The sequence below is a fragment of the Squalius cephalus genome, assembly GCF_949319135.1.
Source record: "Squalius cephalus genome assembly, chromosome: 22".
NCBI lineage: Eukaryota > Metazoa > Chordata > Actinopteri > Cypriniformes > Leuciscidae > Squalius > Squalius cephalus.
Genome location: NC_137143.1, coordinates 15,116,036 through 15,139,424, shown reverse-complemented (window position 1 = coordinate 15,139,424; position 23,389 = coordinate 15,116,036). Strand labels below are relative to the sequence as shown.

The following is a 23,389-nucleotide window of genomic DNA, read 5'->3' as shown; positions in this document are numbered from 1 at the left end:
TTTACGCCAAATTCTGACTCTACCATCTGAATGTCTCAACAGAAATCGAGACTCATCAGACCAGGCAACATTTTTCCAGTCTTCAACTGTCCAATTTTGGTGAGCTCGTGCAAATTGTAGCCTCTTTTTCCTATTTGTAGTGGAGATGAGTGGTACCCGGTGGGGTCTTCTGCTGTTGTAGCCCATCCGCCTCAAGGTTGTGCGTGTTGTGGCTTCACAAATGCTTTGCTGCATACCTCGGTTGTAACGAGTGGTTATTTCAGTCAAAGTTGCTCTTCTATCAGCTTGAATCAGTCAGCCCATTCTCCTCTGACCTCTAGCATCAACAAGGCATTTTCACCCACAGGACTGCCGCATACTGGATGTTTTTCCCTTTTCACACCATTCTTTGTAAACCCTAGAAATGGTTGTGCGTGAAAATCCCAGTAACTGAGCAGATTGTGAAATACTCAGACCGGCCCGTCTGGCACCAACAACCATGCCACGCTCAAAATTGCTTAAAACACCTTTCTTTCCCATTCTGACATTCAGTTTGGAGTTCAGGAGATTGTCTTGACCAGGACCACACCCCTAAATGCATTGAAGCAACTGCCATGTGATTGGTTGATTAGATAATTGCATTAATGAGAAATTGAACAGGTGTTCCTAATAATCCTTTAGGTGAGTGTATAATATGTCAACATTATATGAGTTGAAGTATACATACCTGCAAACTTGTCGCTTTTCGGCGACAATCGCCGTTTTCTTGGTCAATTGGGTCATTTACGTGAATCGCGTAGAACCGGAGAGTTTTTGTTTTGGGGGGGGGGGGGGGGTATTTTGAAATTTCAAATGTAGGCGGGTTGCGCGTGGCAAGCGCGCTCATAATGAAGAGACGCCGGCGCAACCACAACATTGCCCAACATCAAATGGCAAACGTAAAGCAAGCGGAACGAAACTGCTCTTTATTGTGTGGTTGACGGACCGTTTATCAGTTTGAACCAGTGCAGCGTAACCAGTACACAGCGCTAATAAGAGATCCAGTAAAGAAAGCATTTGAATTCGCCACAGAAGTAATAACATCGCTGCGATAAATGAGAAAGATCTAGTGAGAAACATTCACATTTCTCCGTTATTAATGGATCAAACAGCGCTGACGGGGAAACCAGGAAGAAACATTGTGCCATGAATAAACCTGTTTATAACTACTACAATATTTTTTCCAAGGAGCTGTTTTGTTTTATATGCTCCTAGAAGAGTCAATTATAGCCTACACTGCAAAAAATGCTTTTCTTACTTAATATCTTTGTTTTGTTTCCAGTCCAAATATCAAAAAATTCTTAAATCAAGACGCATTTACTAGAGAAGTAAAATGACATAAGAAATTCTGTTTTGTTTTAAGATAAAAAGAAAGTAATTTAAGTAATTTTTGCTTACCCCATTGGCAGATAATTTTGCTTGTTTTAAGCAAAAATTACTTAAATTACTTTCTTTTTATCTTAAAACAAAACAGAATTTCTTATGTCATTTTACTTCTCTAGTAAATGCTTCTTGATTTAAGAATTTTTTGATATTTGGACTGGAAACAAAACAAAAATACTAAGTAAGAAAAGCATTTTTTGCAGTGTAGCTCCAGAATTGCTCAAAGTAAAAAAAAATCATACTTTATTATGTCAGTTTTAATAAAAAAAATGCCCCCATTAAATCAAGGAAATTTCTCTGGTATTTCTTTCTTTTTGCTGTATCAAAAATGTACCAAACCGAACCGTGACACAAGTGTATCGTACACCCCTACTGTTTACACAACAGCTGATGCGAGAGTAAGTGTAACATAAAGCAATTTGGCAACCATATTAATCTCTTGTTGCATGGGATGCGCCGCATACCTGGTAAACAGTAATTTCTAACAACATAGGGCTATTTAGATAAACAATCTGGCGAGTGTGTTGTTTTAGGCTAATACACCAACAGCAAATTTCTGTTTAATAAAGCGCTCAGAAATGAGTCCCCCCCCCCACCCCCCCCCCCCCCCCCGGCGACACTGTCACCTTTTTTACTTTGCAGGTCTGAGTATAGGATATAATTGTTTTAAACATTCAATGGCAGTTACAGTTATAGATTTGGTCCTTTTTTTATACCCTAAACAGGCAATGTGAACTGGGAGTCACAACTCATAAAATCCAAAATACATAACATTTTTCAAAAATTCTTTTGGATATGATTTAAGTCCAGATGATATAAAAAATGGCATGAAATTATTTGTTGCTTATCATTTTCTACTCTTGCCTGTTTAAGGGTTAAAGTTATCTTAAATAAAAGAATATAGCCTAACTATTTGTAAAAGGAAATTTGATTATTAAATTAGTTTTAAAAAGAGGTAAATTATCTTTACAATTTTACATGGGTTTGATTTAGGCCTAGATTCAGTTAGATGGTCAGCGAAACCAGATGGTGTAACTTACCCTCTGACTCAGATCAACTTACCCCTAACCTGGGGTAAATTGAGCCACAGGAACACTTTTTTTTAAGAAGCCATATTTTAGAACCCTTTCTCATAGATGTATTCTGATCATTTAAAATGATAGATACTTTAGATACTCTCATTGTACTTCTGCCTAATTTTCTCTTATCTTGAGGACCACATAATTAAAATAAATGGCTCACCTTACCCCACTCTCCCGTCTCCCCTATATTTGAGCTTTATGTGTGTGGTCACTTTGTGGTCACAGATAAAGATGCTTATGAAGCATAACGTATTCGTCTCATGCAAGTACACTGAAGGTGCATGACCGGCTGGCTTTATTGACATGGATTTAAATACTCCGTTTCTGTGCAGGCGAGAAAAATAAACTGAGATTGGCTGTTCTCAGATGGGCTCAAAATGGCACTCTGTATTTGGCGCTATTGGAGATTTCCTGGTAATTGGGTCAGACGATCACATAAATCAGAAGTGAAATTTTAGAACAGCGTGCTATTACTCAGCAGGTGACGTCTCCTTAATAGAAAGACTTGTCTCTTTCCATCCTGTTTATTGTGTGTTCTGCTGTTCCTAGTTTCAGTATTTGCAGGATATGATTGGGATCTTATTTGATCTTAGAGGCATAAAAATATTCTATGGAGTCTTGGGAACAATCCAGGAGGCTCAGTCTCTGAATGAAGTCCTTGGCTGTGGTGTGAAATTACTGTAGAAGTTGGAGTGGAGACCTTTTTTATATATCATACTGTGCAACAGAAGTGCTTGATAAACAGTTTCTGCATGGAGCACCTGCACCGCCTTTTCCGGAGGTTTTCTGTCCTAGATAACCTTCCCAGAATGCCAGAGTGATTAAGCATTACCAAAATGTCACTTTGGCCTCTGGAGGTTTAATTCAGGAAAGATTGATGGACCCAGAATTTGCTATGGACCCACAACGCTATTGACACAGGTGTGACCTTCAGCATTGTGTGGAAAGGGCTGATGTGCCAGAGCGAAGCCTGATATGAATCTGATCTTCTCGCTGTACTGATGGGTAAAATTCGATGAAAGATTACTCACTGATTTGCCATTAGAATCAGACCATTACTTTTTGGCAGTGGACTCCTGGCTGGCAGGGAGAGGGTCAAGAGGGCACATCAGAGAGCGATGTGAATCTAGTGATTTTAAAGGGATAGTTCACTTTCTTCTGCAGAAACTAAAGAAAAACAAGTGAATATATTCGTCCATTTAGTGAAAGTTAATATGGGGTCCAATGTTGTTTAGGTAATATTTATAAATGTCTTTCTGTAACTTATCAATTTATTGTGCCCTTCCTAAATAGAAGTTCTGATTTCATAAAAAAAAATTTAATAATAATAACCCCAAACTTTTTACCAGTAGTGTATCTCCTCACTGTAAATCACAAGCAACAGGACATTTTTTTTGAGGTCTTGGTTTCCAAAATCCATAAGAACACAATTCATAAGACCTGAAACATATGCAAGTATGCGTGAACTCAAACACCACTTATTATGGGTGTTCAGTTTAATGTGCAATGCATAAGATTTCTATTTTAAGGAAATACGGTTCTTTAATACTTTCTATTCATCAAAGAATCCTGATTTTTTTTTAATCACAGTTTCCACAAAATATCAAGCAGCACAACTGTTTTCAACATTGATAATAATAAGAAATGTATCTAGAGCAACAAATCAGCATATTAGAATGATTTTAAAAGGATCATGTGACACTGAAGACTGGAGTAACGATGCAAAAAGCTCAGCTTTACCATTACAGGAATTAAATAGAAAACAGTTATTTTAATTGTAATAGTATTTCACAATATAACTGTTTTTATTATATTTGTTCTCAAATAAATGCAGTCTTGGTGAGCATAAGAGCCTTCTTTCAACATAAAAAAAAATTAACAAACCAAACTTGCGTTCATATATCATATTGTGTTTGGTTTGGACTTAATTGTAAAAATTGCTGGATTACATATTGTGGTAAGTAGTCCTTCAGCAGACACTTCTATTGATGTGTTCAAGGGCATAATGCTGATCTCCTTGCTGGGCGCAAACCAGCAACCATCTGGTTAGCAGACTCAGGTTTTATCCACTATTCCATGTCAGTCCATACTTCGTGTTCCTTTATCTATCAGTGTTGAACAGTCTGCAGTCTTAGCCATTCTCACAGGACAAAATATAATAATAATAATAATATGTTTATTTTTTTATAGCGCCTTTCGAGAACCCAAGGTCGCTTCACAAAATAATACAAACAGTTGACAGACAAAGAGACAAGCAATCTGCTTATTATAACAATCAAACAAGCAGAAAAGCAGATGGAGACCACCAATAACTACAAATAATTAACATGAGAAGTTATATAATCAAAGAAAACATCAATTTTGATAAAGTAAGCATGTAACATAAAAAATGAAAAAGTGGAAGACAGAGAAATAGAGAGGAAAATAATTATTTACTGAGCACGGTGAATAGATGAGTTTTAATCTTTTAAGTTTTAAGTTTTATATCTTTGATTTATCCATCCATAATCATCTCATGTTGATTTGATGAAAAGATGATGTGGCAATGTTTCAGACAGGGCCTTTCTCAGCCTGTTTGCACGGCTGTGCCCCTTCATAATCAGATCTGGCTTTGATGTCCCATTCTTGACCTTGAATTAGGTGCTTCTCAGTCCAAGTGCTGCTGTTTCTGTGATCACACTTCTCATATAATATCGACCTACATCAGCCCAAGAGTAAAGATGGCATCCTAATGTAGAATTAAATAACGCAGAGTTTTTTTTTTTTTTCTCCTGAAAGTGAGCAGCCACTATTCAGCATGAAGGCACACGTCTTCCAAATTGACCCGGACACTAAACGAAATTGGATTCCGGCCAGCAAACACGCCGTCACAGTCTCCTTCTTCTATGATGCTGGCAGGAGTGTGTATCGCATCATCAGCGTAGGGGGCACTAAGGTGAGAGACCTCGGCTACAGGTGATCCAACTATCAGTAAAAATGTTTAACGTTTTTTATTTGCATCTTGATTTTATTAATCAAAATGTTATATTTTTTATATTTGCTCTACTACAGGCTATTATCAACAGTACCATCACACCTAATATGACCTTCACGAAAACGTCACAGAAGTTTGGCCAGTGGGCGGACAGCAGGGCGAACACAGTGTATGGCCTTGGGTTTGCCACTGAGCAGCAGCTTCAGCAGGTAAATGCATATTGTAGAAGTTAATGTTAAAGGTGCTCTAAGCGATATTGGGTGACGTCACTTCTTGTTGACGTTCGAAGTATTGTCAAACAAAACGGAGGCTAGCTCGACCCTCCCTCCTCCTCATCCCGTCCCCTCCCCCTCCCTTCCGTGCTTCCTGAAACAGTCATGAACCATTTAGAAAAAACAAACTGAATTTACCCACCTGTCCAGCCACCTGAATGTCGGATTGGAAGCCCTTGTGCCGGCGGAGTTCTTTTGAACGCTTTTTCGATGTAAATTCGGGACTTCGCATTCCATCTCCTTTTCCCTATTCTTTGTTATTTGTTCATCGGAACGTCGTCTCTTTGGTCGTGTGTCGGCCAAATCAAAATTCTCAAGAATAGTCGTTATAATGTTAGTCGTTGTTAGGACATTTCTCCTCTAGCTAACTTCCCTCTTCATGCTTCTCTCTCCTCCACTCCCCACACCCCCCTTCATGTGCACGCGCACTAAACCCCCCACCCCCACCCCCAAATCATTCTTGTCGGTAATTAAAATAAAATGTTATGTTTCGTGGTCCAGGCTGGGCCAGTTTGTTTTTCTTGCCGTTTGTGGAGCCTGGGCTGTCTACAGAGACCGCTTTTACAGTGTGTTCAGGGGACAGGCAGCTAGCGGATAGTGAGGAGATGGTTGCTGGATGTGACAAAAAATGTTTTGGCCTAAAAAACGTGTGACATCACTTAGAGCACCTTTAAAGGGATGGTTCGGTGTAAAATCAACCTAGGGTCCTTTGCACCATGACCTCGAGCCAAACACCCCCCCCCCCCCCCCCCCCAGAAGCCTTTTTTCCCTTGGTCGAACATTATTAAAGTTAGAGCTTATTTAGAGATATCAGCCGAATGGCTTAGTGCAGGCGCTAATGGATCCAAGGTTGTATCTCGTAAATTACCCCACTAATAATGCCCAGAATGTTACCAAACTTCTACAGTAGTACAAATAGGTTCTGTACTCATAAAACGAGGCATTGGAAAGTTTGGAAGTACATCAGGAGTTTATTTAAATAACACTTGCCTGACGGCTAATGCTACTGCTAACCTGGATGTCGAGGTCACTTCAGTGATTAGGGAAAAGCACGTAAAAGTTCTGGCATAGTGTTCCAATAGCAGCAAAAGTGTTTCGCAATATAACATGAACACAATAAGTACATTGTACCGAACAATACATTTTTTTTATTATATAAGTACGAAGTAGTTATATAAAGCGTGACTAAGGTATGCTAAAATAGAAAGCTAATCAGTTAGCTGAATACTATATTCTGCGAATTTGTTGTCGGGATGGAAATTTCATGTGAAGGCAAAGGTTTCGCAACAGGTGCAAGTTGGTCACATGTATTCGTCGCATTGACAGAAAGCTGCATGGTTTGAAAGTGACTTTTGTGTGAGGAGCTAATGTTCGCTAATGACCTTACCTTTAGAGGTGCTAAACCACTTGGCTTTTAAGCTAACCAAACAAAACAGTTATGAATGTTAATTTGACCATTAATAATTGTATTTCTTATTGATTATGTAACACAAGTGACAGTTTAAAAGAGATGTAGAGAACATTTTGGGGTCCACTGCTTGTCATGTCTTTAAGCAGCATCTGTATTCAATTAATATTCAACAAAATTATTGATTTGAATGCACTGACACCATTGGATGAGAACTGAACTGATCTGGATGATGACGTTATAGCTTAATTTGAACTCATTCCTTAATTGAAGAACTTTACAGTTATTGAACCAAACTGAATCAACACTGAACTGATTTCAGAATTATGACTGTGTACTATTGTCTTTTTACAGCTGCTTTACAGCCGAATTGAAGTCTGTTTGCATCATTGAAACATTATTTTTCTGTTAACCACTGTAAAGCAGCTGTGAAACAATCTGTATTATATAAAACGCTATATAATTAAAGGTGACTTGACTTAACTTCACAATATAGCATGGCCTCTTGTAACTTATTGCTATATATGCTCAAAAAATGTCACTATGAAACTTTTAATCATGTCACTGTAATTGTCTGTGCAGTTCTCAGAGCAGTTTAAAGAGTTTAAGGAGGCTGCACGTCTCGTCCGGGACAAATCACAGGAGAAGTTTGAGCTGTTGAGTCCTGGCCTAAACATCTCTGCTCCACAGGTAAACACAATAACTTGAGTTAATCTTGAACCCTTTAGAAGGGTGACTGAAAACGACACAGTAGCATAACGTGATGATTAAAATTTAGACGTGTAATAACTCATGTCATACTTTCTCAGCTGCTCGATTCAGATAACGTGCCAGAGCGTTTCATTCCATCCTATTAACCACTCTAACAATAGCACAGAGGATCGACTGGCCTTTAGTGATTTGATAGCTAATGCGGCCATCACAATTTTAATATCAGTCACATAAGAGAAGTGTTTACTGTGTTTATTGTTTTTTTTTTTATTCTTAGAAAGTGTGACTTACAAAGCATGTCCTCACATGCCAGGAGGTGACACAGTAAACTGGTTGTAGCCCGTGTGAAGTTATGTAACCCCGTGTGTGCGGTCACCCGGGGAGTTCAAATGCCCTGTTCATTTTGCTTTACAGTTGGCTGACCTTTTTCATTCACCATTTGTGGACACACTCAGCCCTTAATTATCATGACCATGACCATTACACTTCTTTATAGCAGCCTGAGAGTATATCAAAGTCTACTTACACATAAAATTAGAATATGAGTTTATATAATATCTATTCTTTGATTAAACTGCTCCATCCAGTTTGACTGGTTTGCCATAAGAGGTGCAGTAAATTTAGTCAAGAACGTGTTCTTGCAATATTTCGTAATATTTCACCCCCAAACCAAAAGTAGTAAATTAGAAATAGTATTATATTATATTAAATGTGTATATATTATATATTTATGCTGAATTAAAGGGGTAATGAACTGAACTGAATAATGTTTTTTATTTATTTATAATGTTATCTGAGGTCCACTTATAATGTTATCTAAATTTTTAGATCAAAAAAACATCCTAATTTAAAAGTAAGCTATTTTCTATCCTGTTTTTGATAGGCGTGCCGTATTCAAGACTGCTATTATTGGGTAACATAGTTGGGTAACAACACAGTTTTGCATATTAAAATAAGTACTTGGAGTTACCATGGTTATAATTGACAAAGGATTACTCATTCATATTAATGTCATTCTGATAGGCTATTTATAGCTATTCACATCCTTTTCGATAAAGTGAAAAACTTGTATATTTTGTCATTTGCAATTTTGTGTTTTAAATAAAATGAAACCTGTTGTAATGTCTCACTGATGAAAAAACAGAAGATGTCTCTTACAGGGAATGGCTTAGATCAAAACGATAACAAAAGCAGCATTCTGTACGTGCTTTCTTCCATATCTGATATTCCAACGCATTAACCCCACAAATGCCGAAGCAAAGGAAAGAACAGCATATCACAACTATTCAGTTTGACTGTGGTGCTACAGTGTAAATACTCAGTACATATCAAACGATCTGCATCAGACATAGCAATATAGTGACACATGGTAAAAACACTGTTGGACATTGAAGTTTTTCCCTCCTTTCCACCTCGCTTTTAAATCGCTTATGAATGCCCGTGCAGCCGTGTGCATTTTACTTTCAAATTTATATATATTTTATTTATATTTGCTGATAAATACATGTAAATTTATGTTAAATAAATATATAAATATATCTTTTATCAGCAGTTTCTCAGCATGAGAATGTCCAAATTAAATTAATTTTTAATTTTTTCTAAAATTGAAAGTTTTCTATCAAACGATACCTACTTTTTGACTTTCCTTGCTATAGTTTTGGAGTTATGAGTCTTTACTTTTGTGTATGTAAAAATGTCTGGAAAAAAAAGTCTGGATACATTACGGTAATGAGTATTATTTGGAAAAATATGCTTCATTTTCATTCAAATTATCTTAAAACCCAAAATATCTTAATAGTACTGCAGTATGCTTTGTGTTGTTTGCCCATATACAGTATTCTTTAGTGGTTTAATGGCCATGACAGGCTTTTATCCCATAAGCTCTTTTGCGTTCAAACGTGCCTCTGTAGAGCGTATGAAACAGACCGCTGACTGAGAGATATTCATTATTTAATCAAACCTGAGTGTTTAGAGTTCAAAACAGCAACAGTGTGCGCTGAATAATGCTGCCCTTATTAATTAATAAAGTGTTTTTTCGGGGTGCTGCATTAGACCAGGGGTGATGGGGTGAAAAATGGAAGAGTATAAATAAGTCAAACAGATAGATGTGCTCTTTGATCACTGAATCTATATGTGTGTGTCTGCTTCTAAAAGCTTTCTGGCCAAATCCAGCATTCTGTTTATATAATGGCTCATACATTATTAAATTCATACTGTTCATACTCATACAGTTTTGAATCTTTTGCAAGAAAGTGTGTGTCCTTGCCCGTGCAAAACTTGGCATACTTATGTTTTTGTTCAAACTGTTAAGGATGAGTGTTTGTAATAGTAAGGGTTCCCTTAGCAAGCATCACCTACATTCAGCCCTCTTACTAAATGATATGTTAATCAATTAAATGCTTCTATCTTCTTTCTCTCCATGTCTCTTCTGTGGTGATGGGATTGTCTCTCTCAGCTGTCACAGGTAAGCTGCCAAACTACCGTCTGCATCTGTTTCCACATACAATGACACACCTGTGTCCCCTGTGCAGCTGACACACCACTGCACATTCATTCCGCTCTTGTGGCAGAGGTCCTCAAACCCCTCAGGAAGCCCTGGTTATGAAACCCTGCCATGCTAGATGACATATGGTGCGTTCAAGTCATGTTGGAAAGATCGTATTTATGAGTTGAACGCACATGAACGCCAAAATGTCATTAATATGAGTGGCAAGCTTGGGATTTTCTTTAAGCCCCGATGTTTACGAGTTGAGGGCGTGTCAGTGAGAAACATGAGAATAGCATTGTAATATAACAATATAATATGTAATGATAAAGTTATCTTAGTTTTTTTTAATTAATTAAAAACAGAAAAAAGCAAAACAGACGTGATGCATATTCTTTGTTTTTTATTTTCTAGAATTAGAGTTAAAAACATTGCTGCATTTTTGTGTAGTTAATTAAGAGAAGGTATCTTACTCTGACGAAAGTGACTAGAACGCACCTGATGTCGTAAACACGACTTCCCACCTCGTAAATACAAACTTCCCAGGAGACACCAATATTCCTGTTTTTTTTCTCAATCTGTATAGAAGTCATTTTTCAAAATCTCTTAACATCAAAATTGGAGTTGTGTGGCTCTTTTTCCAGAGAAAAAAATGATCTTAATGACATCATCTTGAACTCAGGGGTGTGTCCAAATTTGTGTCCAATCAAACGGTGTCTAGAATAATATAGTCCCCTCCCACTCAGTGTTGTTTTTGTTTTTGTTAATTGAAGTAAAGCTAAAATAAAATGTAAATTGGGAAAAACTTGAACTTAGAAAACTTAAAAATATTTCTTTAGTAACTAACTTATAATAAGTTGAAGTACTAAAAGTACTAATGCTAAAACTGAGACAAAATAAATTTAAAGCTAAATTTAAATATTTTAAAAAACAAAACAAACAAAAAATAAAACGAAACGAAAAATAAAATAAAATGAAAAGTCCTACACATTCCTGCCCCAGCGTCTTGTTTTAAAAGGAAGGATATTTAGGGGAAGATGGTGGTAGTTTAATTTGAGCTATTTCTTATAGTTTTGCTAAAGTTCAGTGTCATTTTATTTGGTTTGTGAAGCAAAAAAAATTCAAATAAAACATTGGCTCATGATAAGGGGAATATGCTGTAAATATGTGATGTGATCCCTCATTAAAAACGTAGAAATGTGCAAGATACATTATTGAAGGAATTGAGCACCCGGGCGTTTGACTATGTAGTGGAGTTGTCATCTCTGAATCCTCTTGCTCTTCCTTTAAATATATTAAACACACAGAGAGCTCCATCTCAAGCTCCCTACGCCTGCCATGAACCGCTATAGAGAAGGCAAACAAGTCATCGGCCTGAGTGGTCGGATTAGAAATAGAACATCTTCCTTTGGGGAATGCATCTGAGATTGCTGAATTATAGAAGCTTTTCTGAGAGCGAGCATGCATTGCTCCACAGAAACACTGTACATGTTTGAAAAACCAAGGCTGTGCTTGCTGTTATACAGTGTAAGCAAAATAGCCCATTTCTTTTTGAAGTACTCTTCCGGTTGAAATAAACCGATGTCCTTTCAAATTTGAATCAAAGATCAACAGCATATGTTGCCTCATGCCCGGTTTAGTCACATGTGCACATGTTTTTTTTAGTTTTTTTTTTGCATCAAACAAATAGACTAAGAATGTGTTGTTTAAAGAAGTTCTTTTATGAGTTATCTAACTTACCATAGGATTGAAAATGTGAGCTCACTGGGACTGTCGTTCATTTTAAATGTGGACATTCCCTGTAAAGCACCAAATCAATGGTGGCATTTAAGAGGAGAGATTTCATAAATACTGCATATATCTTGTAAATATACTAATTATTGCAAAAAGCTGAGTTTTCAGCATCATTACTCCAGTCTTCTACCCTGGAAATCCAGAGTTCTTGCAAAAGCACAATTTGAATTTGCTCAGCGAGTCGCTCTGGCATTGAGTAATGATGCTCATTAACTATGCCATTGTAGCCGAGCTGCACCAATCACATCGGTGTATCTGATATAGGTGGGCCAGAGGTGAGATGACGACAGCGCTGCGACATCAAAGTCATTAGTAAACATTGCAAGATGGCTATGGATGAACACCAGTTGTTTGAAACGGCTTTGGCCGCTACAATGAACGAGTTAGACTTGGCTTTTTATCTAAAAGAGGAACAGAAGACGACGCTCGAATCGTTCCTTTGCAAGAAGGACGTTTTTGCTGTTTTGCCGACCGGATACGGCAAGAGTCTAACTCTAATCTACCAGTTAGCTCCGCTGGTAGCTAAGCGTATGGGGCTCTGGATACGTCACCCCGTGTATTGTTGTGATTGGTCATAGTGTTATCCAATTGCGTGCAGTGAGATTTTCAAATGCATGCGTGGTGCCGCCCCTCGAGTTGGGCGTTTTCATTACTCAATGCCAGACCCTTAATCTTTCATATTTGGGTCTGGATTTCCAGGCTACCAGTCTTCAGTGTCACATGATCCTTCAAAGATCATTCTAATATGCTGATTTTGTTTTTATTTTGTATTGCTTAATATTTTTGTGGAAACTGTGATTCATTTTTTTTTTTTCAGAATTGTTTTAGTTCAAAAGAACAATTTATTGGAAAGATTATTTTTTGTAAAAGTCTTTACTGTCACTTTTGATCAATTTAATGTGTCCCTGGTAAACACAAATATTAATTAAAAAAATCTTACTGACCCCAAACTTTTATTTGTATTTATTTTATATATATATATATAAAGAAGTCTCTTATGTTCATCAAGCCTGCATTTATTTGATTAAAAATACAGAAAAACAGGTTATATTGTGAAATAGTATTGCAATTTAAAATAATGGTTATCTATTTTAATATACTTTAAAATATCATTTATTTTTGTGATGCAGAGCTGAATTTTCAGCAGCATTTTTCTGGTTTTCAGTGTCACATGATCCTTCAGAAATCATTCTAATATGTTGATTTATGATCAATGTTGGAAACAGTTGTGCTGCTTAATATTTTTTTTTATAACCTGTACTTTTTAATACTTTTTTCTGGATTATTTGATGAATAAAAAGTTAAAAAGAACTGTATTCATTTAGAATAGAAATCTTTTGTAACAATATACACTACCGTTCAAAAGTTTGGGAACAATAACTATTTTTTTTAAGAAATTAGTACTTTAATTCAACAAGGATGCATTAAATTGATAAAAGGTGATGGTAACGATTTATATTGTTAGAAATGTTTTTATTTTGAATAAATGCTGTTTTTATGAATAAATGCTGTTAACGTTTTACTCATCAATGAATCCTGAAAAAAGTATTCCAAAAAAATATATTAAACAGCACAACTGTTTCCATCATTGATAATAACTGAGTATCAAATCATCATATTAGAATGATTTCTGAAGGATCATAAGACACCAAAGACTGGAGTACTTGCTGATGAAAATTCAGCTTTGCATTACAAAAATAAATTACATTTTAAAGTATATTAAAAAAGAGAACCATTATTTTAAATTGTAATAATATTTCATAATATTACTGTTTTTTTTTTTTTTTTTAGTTTTTTTTTAACTGCAGGCTTGATGAGCATAAGAGACTTCTTTCAAAAACATTAAAAATAGTAATGTTTCCAAACTTTTGACTGGTACTGTATATATATATATATATAGATATAGATATAGATATATCGATTTTATATATTGTTTTTATTGCCTGTAATGTGTCTAATACAGGCGCTGTCGGTGGACCGTCAGTCTCCTCCGCTGCTTGGTGTCAATGGCTCTAGTGAGGACAAGTTGTTTCGCAGCAAGAGTGCTGACATGGAGCAGTGCTTGGAAAAAGAACAGATGAGGAAGATGCTTTCCGAGGGGTAAAATATACAGATCTGACAAAATCCCTTATAACCATCAAATCTCACACTTTCTTTTACTCTCACTTGTCTCTGTTTGTAATGTCTAATTCCAACATTAATTGGGGGTCAAACTTTAAAATTCATGTATTTTGTCATTTAATTTGCCTCATATTTTGTAATGGGGTACAGCAGCTTCACATGTTTGTTTTCCTCTATTTACTGTATAACCACAACCATCTCACTCAGATGCACGTGAATCTAATCAATCCGCCTGATGTACTCTTCCTCCTCAGTAGTTTTCTGGGGTAATTGGCAGTGAGTTTACCATCAAATGTTTTACAGATTCAAGCATGAATCACTTCATCATACAATCACAACACTGAACATGCTGATGGTGAAAACATCCCAAAGCCACAGATTCAGGAACTCAACCTGCAAAAGTTATCTCGCAAAATAAGATGATTCTCCTTTAAATCTAAAATTTGATAGGGGACATTAGTAATCTTTTAAAATATAAAGGCAACACAAAATAAATTACATTTCAGAACTCAACCATGCGATGTTTACCATCTGCTGCCATTGGACTGAAATTCTTTGAAATGTGTCTTTGCCTCAGGTTTCAGAAGGAAAGACTTGAGTAACCGAACCCAGATGTTGGTTTGTTCACAGGTCGATATGTGAGAGGAACTCAGAGGCAGAGCTGTTTTCTCTTCGGGACAGTAACGCTAAGCTTGTAGCCGCTCTTCATGAAGCTAACAGCAGCATTGAACATTGGAAAACACAATTAGCCGAGTATCAGGAAGAAACAGATCGCCTCCGAGAGCAGGTGAGGAATGTTAAAGGAACAGTTCAACCAAAAATTAAAGTTTACTGATTATTTACTTGCCCCAAGGCCATCCTAGATGTATATGACTTTGTTCCCTCGGTCGAAGCAAAATTAAGGTTTCGGAGGAAAACATTCCAGGAGTTTTCTCCATCAAATGCAAGTGAATAGTGCCCAATGTAGACCATTTTGACAGTCCAAAATCCATATTTAGGCAGCTTAAGGGTGCCAAATAAGGGTCGTCTTTAGCTAAATGATCTGTCGTTTTTAGAAAAAAGTTTGGGATGGATGGACAGGCACCTCCCACGTACTCATAAAGTATCTATCACAACTTCACTTGTCAAAAAATTCACTGAAACTTTGTGTAGCACACTTAAGGGGTGTTCACACAAACCATGTGTTTCCATTCCACTGCACTACTTTTCCATTATTTTTCAATGTAAACGCGCTAGACGGACGTGTATGTCCGTTATGCTCGTGTCTCACGTCTTTAGCAGTGTCTTGCGAATGTGACCAAAAACTTATTTCATGATATCAATATATATCATATAGTTATTTTATTTTTGTTATATTAAAAAAATAAGAAGCAAACTACAAACAATAGGACATATAAAAAAATAAGAAGCAAACTACAAAAAATAGGACAAATACAATAGAGATACAAATTAAATAAAGTACTGTTTTCAGGTACAGTAGGATAATTTAACATGTATGCATTTACTTAACATATTTTGTTGTTTGATTAACATTGACACAGACAGGTATTTTAGGCTGCTGTCACTCGAGACCAAATGCTTGGATCCAAACGCATCCGGTTTTCACCAAGCTGTTTATTTCGTCTGCAGAACTCAAGAAGAAATTGTTTTTTAAAGTCAGTGGGGTTCAATGCTTTCTGGACCCCATTGACTTCCATAGTGCTGGACATTTTTTTTAATTTCTTTTGTTCTGTTCCACAGAAGAATGTCATACAGGTTTGGAACGATATTGGTTGTTAAATTAAATGTTCATAAGAGTTTTTGGAGAAACAAGAAGAGGTTCCAGATGAAACAGTTTTTCCCACTCTGCTGCTTTTTGAGGACCACATAAGGATAACGTCCACATTTAAACATTCTCATGTGCAAACAATTTGTTTTAGCAGTTGCTCAAGCAAACTGAATATTTTCCCTCAGGCAGTCTTTGGCAGTGTTTTTACATAATCATACATAAATGATTCCACAACACTTTGAAGGTCTACTGAAGCAAACATCAACCAGATGACGTATATAGTTCAGGTCTTCGGAGAGCGTGCGGAGGGATATTTTTAGGAAAAGACAATACGCCTTCATTGCCCGGAACAGAGGGAAGACAAATGACCATGGGGAAAATGAGACCGCTAAGTTTCTCCCTAACACAAACAGAAAAAAAATGGCTCTTGAAGTGTGACAGTGCTAAAAGCTCCAGTGCAGTGATGGCCTGCTTTACTTTCCCTCAGGGGTGAGCATGGGTTCAGTGTTTCCTGTGAATTATAACGACCTCTGAAGAAAAGACGCTCAGTCACAGAAACCATGGCTGTGTGGAAAGTTAAGTGTGGTAGTGACTCCTGGAGAGGGTAGTGTATTTTTCAGTGGGATCAAAAAACCTGAGTACACATTAAAAGGATAGTTCACCCAAAAATCATTTAGTCATTTTTACTCGCCCTCAAGTTGTTCCAAACCTGAATGAATTTTTCTTCTTCTGAACACAAAAGAATTATTTGGAAGAATATGGGTAACCAAACAGTTGATGAACTCCATTGACTTTCATAGTATGGAAAAAAAATTACTATGGATGTCAATGGGGCCCATCAACATTTACTTTTAAATTGTTTAGATATACATATTAAGATATACGTTTAGCATGTGCAGGTTTATAATGCATCAGCCAGTTTGTTATTAAAGAAATTAAAAAAAGAAACATTTGCTAATTTAGTTATAGAAAAAAATGTAAAATTATAAGTTGTCCCCCTACCTGGGGTAAGAAGCCTCCCTGGATAAACTTTCACAGAATGTAAAAGTCTTACCCCAGTGGTCTAATTTGATCTTTTTACTTCAAAATAAACAAAACTATTACTTTTACACCACAAATCTAAAAAACATGAATGTGTCCACACATCCCTCATTAACAAATAGACACAAAAAATGTCATACTGTAGATCACTATTGTCCAGAGACACAAAATTAGACCAATTAACCTCAAAACTGTTTCGACTGACTAAATCTCACAAATGTTGATATTCAGATGAAATGACAAAATTAAAAATAGCATAGCCATTCATCAAAAGTGCTGAGATGAGATTTTGTGTCATCTATGGTCAAGAGAAAAAATTAAGGTGGGGTGGGGTGGGGAGGGTCATCTTTCTCCATCTTACCCTAAATTATGCATAATTACATGTTGTTAACTAATATTACTCAGTAACAGGGATATCTTAAAATGGATTATAAGCATGTTTTTCGAAAAAACAACATGAATAAAAAGAGAACATTTCTAAGAACTTTGCGCATGTGTTTTAAACTAGATTTTTATTGTACAACATGGCACATTCTGAGATTTTATACAGTCGGGGACCGATTGTTCAACCGGAGTTTGATGGGAGAACTTGGAGTAGATGTGGTCTGTTGGTTTCATATTTCAGGTTGCAGAGCTGGAGGCTCAGAGCAGGGTTTCTGCTTCCAGTGAGACTGGGAATGAGGAGCTCGCACAGTCTGTGGCAGAGATGGAGGCCCTTATCAAAGCTAAAGATGAGGTAAAGATTATGTAATAACAGTGAACTGACACAGCAAGAAACTCCAGTCGTGTCCCAAATTATGCACTATACACTATGAACTTATACTATGTACTCAACCAAGTAGTGCATGAATTTGATACGGTTTCGTCATTCAACATTAAAGTCTGATAGCCCCTCCCCCTCCGCTATGTATGGAAAGCTGCGACAGTTGAGAGCATGAATTGTCCAACATTCCACCATGTCTACACTGGACGCTTATGACTCTTACGACACACCAGGAATAGATTGATCCCATTATATTCAATAGCGCTTTCACAGCCGCTCCAGACCCTGTATTTTCAACATCTGTTTAAAATAAAATGATTTATTATAAAACTGCACTGCCTGGCCAAAAATTCTCTGTTTGGATTTAAATAGGCAAATGCTAAAGAGTCTATGATTGGATCATTATTGTAGTAATTATTGTTCTATTTTCTAGCATATGTTTGGCAACAGTTCTTCTAACACTAATTGATGGAGTGTGTAGCTTTTCATTTCTTAAACAACCATGTAGGAAAACACATCATGGCCATATTCCAGGATGACAATGTCAAGATTCATCAGGCTCAAAATATGAAAGAATGGTAATGAGAGAGCATGAAGAATTGTTTTCACACATGAATTGTCACCTCTGAGTGATTTTTAAAGTCTTTGGGATGTGCTGGTGGAGACTTCACAGAGTGCTTGACCCTCTTGCATTGTCAATACAAGATCTTTACCAAAAATGTGTGCACCTCTTGATGGAAATAACATCACAACATTTATTTCCATGAAGAAGCGCATACATTTTTTTTATCAAGATCTTGTCAAATTAATCTTCATGTTCCCTCCCAACCATTTTTTAATATTTTTCCAAGGGCTTTCGTAATGTTAAAGGGTCATGAAACCCTCAACCAAATTTTCTGAGATTTTAACAGAGGTATGTGTGTTGAACACCATTGAAGACAATGTTAGCATCTGTTAGATTTAATAGTAGGGGCAAAATGGTTAAATTTTTTTTCCGCTGTTTTCATCTTCCGGGTTTAAAATCTTCATCGTGTCCACGTCACAGAGCACCATAGTACTTTGTTGACTCGTCGGTGTCTCATAATTATTCATGACTGAGTTTTCTTATCCAATGAGAAGACACTTGCTCTTAATTATTCCGCGCGTTTGTTTTCGTGGTGCAAAAGTTCCAGTGCATCTCTCCCCACGATGCTGCCAGGGCTAGACTCTGACTGCGGGCGGTTGGTTGTCCATCAACCACGGACACATCTAAACTATGTGTGTGTAGCAACCATTCAACGGGAGAATGGTGGACTTAGGCCTTGTACACCAATGCAGGTTTCGTCTTGCGAATGATGCAAGGACTCCCGAGGACTTTTCGCTTCAGAGGTGTGTGTGTGTGTGTGTGTGTGTGTGTGTGTGTCTAAAATGTAACCCTGCCCGTTTTACTTGCCTTTTGTTAAATAATCACTCGTTATTAAAATGTAGATATTTCGATAAAACTCAATTGTATGGAACATATGCTCAGGGGCGTAGCACCAAATTCTGGGCCCTGTATACTCTCAATGTCAGTGGGCCCCCTACACATGCCATTGTACGATGCGGGTTAGCAAAATGAAAATTCATGAATGAATTGAATGAATTTTTTTTATTATAAATTATAAATAGTGTTTAAATCTATAATCAAATCAGATTATAGTAATGACTGGTTCTTTCATTCACCACCTGAATTGATGCTTTTGGCCTACTTGTGCTCAAATACCTTTAAACCTTAAACTACATCGGGTTTGTTTGTGTACTAACATTTTGATCCATGATACTGATGAAAGTTTTAAATTAAAAACATTTATTTTTGAACAGGAGAACACGAGACAACTGTACCCTCAGAAACCAATCAAATAAGCTAAGCCTGCTATAATGAAAAAAAAAAAAAAGTCAACTATAAAGGAATAATCTTTCAGTTTTGTAAATTCCCATTAATTCCCTTATATTCCTGTTAACTCCCATGGAAATTTTCCAACTTTGAAAATTCCCAGAATTTTGCAACCCTATTCATTGGCTTTGATAACATCATGAATTTATTGAGCATTGACTATAGCTTTTAAGCACAGCACTGTTTGTTTCTGAAACTGGTTAATGTTGGCAACCTGACGTTAGGCCTGGCCCATAATTTACTTACAGCAACAAGCAGCCTGGTTGACAAACTAAGCTAAAGATTTAACATTAGCATACATTAGCAGCAGCTGTCTGGAATTGACTACGTTAACTTTAATTGGATGTGTAGGTGCATAACAAGCAAACTCAGTTCACCTTTTGGAAAGAAAGCAGTCATCAGCTGCTTCCTCTCATTCTGCCTCCTTTCTTTTTCCTGCCTGTCTTTCTTTTTTTTGAAAGCCCGATTTGCGCTTTTTTTTGCGCAGCATGATCAGGCTCCCAGGCTCTAGACCGCTCAAGACTCACTGCGTTACTTGTTTGCCGCCGTCTATGGGCGGACTAAACCATTTTGAGGGGGGGGGGGGGGGGTCCAGAGTGTCTGGCACTGAGTTCATTCTCTCAGTTGGTGTTATCAATATATTTTGAAATGAATAACGACATCAATTGGAGGGCCCAATTAATTCGAATTAGGCTACAAAAAAAAAAAAAAAAAATGTACAAAAAAAAAAAAAAAAAATTGATGGGATTTCAAAGGGCCCTCTCCCTAGACGGGGCCCTGGGTAGTCAGGTCCACTTTTCCCCCCACTACCACGCCCATGCATATGCTTAATTTGTGCAAATTTCTACAGTATGTCACTGTCCATCTTTATTATGTGGGTTTAGGGGGCGCGTAGATCTATGTAGGCTACGGAACGTTTTTTTTTTCAAGCGGAAAATGTATTATTTTCAAATATCCTATAAGCATTTATAGTGTGTATATAAACAAATATATATTTTATAATGAATAAATTATACATATGCATGTACATTTATATATTTTAAATAGAAATATGATTACTGTAGGCTAATATATGTAGCAGGGCATTCAGTTACTTCTGAAAGGACAAAAATAAGGTGTCAGTGTATTTCATTAGACTTTAACTTTGTCAGCTATAATTTTTTTTTTTAGCATTTCCTCACTTTTACCACTGATTTTTAGTGACAGTCGATATCCCCCCTCCCCTCTCCCCTGCTGTGCACACCCACTCCCCTCCCTTCTTCTCACAGCCACCACGCCCATTTAAGTTGCATTTTTCAAAAAGATTGTGAGCTAGACTTGAGCTGAAAGAGGGGGGTTTCATGACCCTTTAATAAATCTTTAATACATTACCGGTCATCCATGAATATGATTTCTGCTCGAGTCCCGTACTCTCCACCGGCTGTAGAGTTGAAGACAACAACTCCTATGATTCCGTGAAATCAAGGCGTCATCAAGCTATGCCTTTGTTTTGAATAAGTGACCTCTAGTGGTGAAAAATTACATGGTGTGCCTTTAAGAAATGAAAAGCTTCACAATCAATCAATTAAGGTTAGAAGAACTGTTGCCAAACATATACTGTAACATGATAGAAACATAATAATCACTACAATATGATCCAAACATCCAGCCTATTTAAATCCAAACACCGACACTTTTTGGCCTTGCAGTGAATGTGTAGGCTATATGTATACAAACAGCCCATGTAAAACATCCCATTTAAATCCGACGAATTTACATTGAAAATAAAGTAGAACTCCTATTTAAAAATGGTTGTTACAGGAAATAAAGACTCTGCGGGGCAAGAAACCAGATTTTAGTGAGCTGGAGAAAGAAAAGGAAGAGGCCAGTCAAAGGATGCAGGTACATTTCTTTATTAACTTTACTACTAGGTGTGTACAACAGAAGTATTTTCACTAGCTTCGGACTTCACTGTATAAATATGATTATGTTTTAGTGACCTAGGGATGAATGTTTATTTGTCTTGACATTAGGACCTGGAAGTGAAGAACTCTGAGTTGGAGAAACAAGTGCAAACAGCAGAAATTGCTTTAGCTTCGTCCCAGGATTCCCAGAACAGGGCACAGAGTGCTGTGCAGAAGGTCATTGAAACTTTAGACGTTAAGATCTACGATTTGAGCGACCTGCGACAGAACCTAGCCAAGCTCCTGGAGGATTGACCACTGCAGTTGGACAAACATTGCATGGCAAAACCACCAATATGAGGTCGAAGAGAATTCTCTACTGGAATCTTCCCAAGCTGCACAACTCGACGTTTCGTCATGGTACTAAAAACTAGAGATGATAAGTAGCATGACAATAATATATTTGCATTCACATTCCACATTTGCTTCCTGAGAGTTTAAAGCCAACGGTGTAACTTTGTTTCTCGCTCATAGAACGGAGCCCGTTTGATTAAAATAGTCACGAGGAAAACCATAAAGAACTGTCCAAAAGACTAGCTTCTTTTAGACCTGTTTTTGGTACTAGATATCAATATAGTTGAAATTGTTGTTGAGATCTGTGATTTGGTTGTGACTAAGTTTCTAAATGAGTAATTAGAGTAAGACTTATAACAGAACGTTCTGTAGATATAAGCTACTGTTCAATGTATTTATCAGTATTATTGTTAGATACATATCTAGAACTGAAGAATGAAAATATCTCAATATTTACGGACACCAGCATGTCTCTGTTAGGACACTTAAGTGATTTAATGGCTTGTTGAACTTAGTTTCTCTTACATGCCTCATAAAGTTTGCTTAATGCAATTGACAACAAGAGGAGCATGGAAATCAAAGCACATAGATCTAACAAAACATGATATTTCTCTTAGTAACAAATTATAACATGAGTGAATAATTAACCATGACTTCCCTATTTCATTAACTAATTTATTCATTTATTTTTATTTTAACTAGTCTGCTGCATTCTGTTTAAATATGTAGTTAGTTCTAAATCTTATGCATTTCTGCAAGGATCAACAGAGTACTCCAATTCAGTTTTCACTGTCTGATTCCATTAGTTCAGAATGGCACTTCTAACGGCAACAACCCTTAAGGAAAAACACTTTAGACATTTTATAGACCGCTAGTTTTCAATACGTCAGCGTGCATCTTTATACCAACCTTTATATATGGAGTTTTTCCTCTTTATAAAAACATATCTTTAGCCTAAACATTCACCTCGACTGTTGATGTTTCATCGTTTGGACATCTGCCCTATAACCTCAAGGACATTTGCACATATACTATTTTTCTATTGTGTGCCTGTTGTTGTTGGTTTTATATGAGTTCCCAATAAAAGTATTTGCTTTGTGTGTACACGTCCTTTAATTTTTACTGTTGTTTCCCTACCCAAAACCCTCCCAAGATAGCCTTTATGATAGTTTATGAAGATAATAAAGGAATAAAGTGCTGCACTGATTGCTTCATTATGTGTGTTTTGGGATAAAATTCACTTGTTTTGGGATAAAATTTAATTATGATAGTTATGGTGCATTTTAAAGCAGTGTTGCTTGCTATGTTTTTTATTTTTATAAAATAGTATCCAAAGTAGCTTTTTTTAAAGAAATGTTGTGCTTCATTGTAGAATGATGCATGATACTCGCAAAATATGATGAAAAATATAAACAGATTA

At 36.7% G+C, this 23,389-nt stretch overlaps 1 protein-coding gene across 2 annotated transcripts in view; it reads left to right on the top strand.

The window, feature by feature from the left end:
- The window catches only part of homer3b (homer scaffold protein 3b), a 36,357-nt gene extending 13,286 nt beyond the window's left edge, over nucleotides 1-23,071 (top strand). The window contains exons 2-10 of one of the 2 annotated variants that reach the window (XM_079858385.1): nucleotides 5,262-5,418; nucleotides 5,535-5,666; nucleotides 7,720-7,827; nucleotides 10,304-10,312; nucleotides 14,091-14,227; nucleotides 14,879-15,035; nucleotides 17,683-17,793; nucleotides 21,533-21,613; nucleotides 21,745-23,071. In XM_079858385.1, the coding sequence (XP_079714511.1) occupies nucleotides 5,262-5,418; nucleotides 5,535-5,666; nucleotides 7,720-7,827; nucleotides 10,304-10,312; nucleotides 14,091-14,227; nucleotides 14,879-15,035; nucleotides 17,683-17,793; nucleotides 21,533-21,613; nucleotides 21,745-21,930 (1,078 nt within the window). In that variant the 3' untranslated portion in view covers nucleotides 21,931-23,071. The remainder of the gene's footprint in view (nucleotides 1-5,261; nucleotides 5,419-5,534; nucleotides 5,667-7,719; nucleotides 7,828-10,303; nucleotides 10,313-14,090; nucleotides 14,228-14,878; nucleotides 15,036-17,682; nucleotides 17,794-21,532; nucleotides 21,614-21,744) is intronic. The other variant, XM_079858386.1, reaches the window with a different exon arrangement.
- The last annotated feature ends 318 nt before the right edge of the window (nucleotides 23,072-23,389 follow it).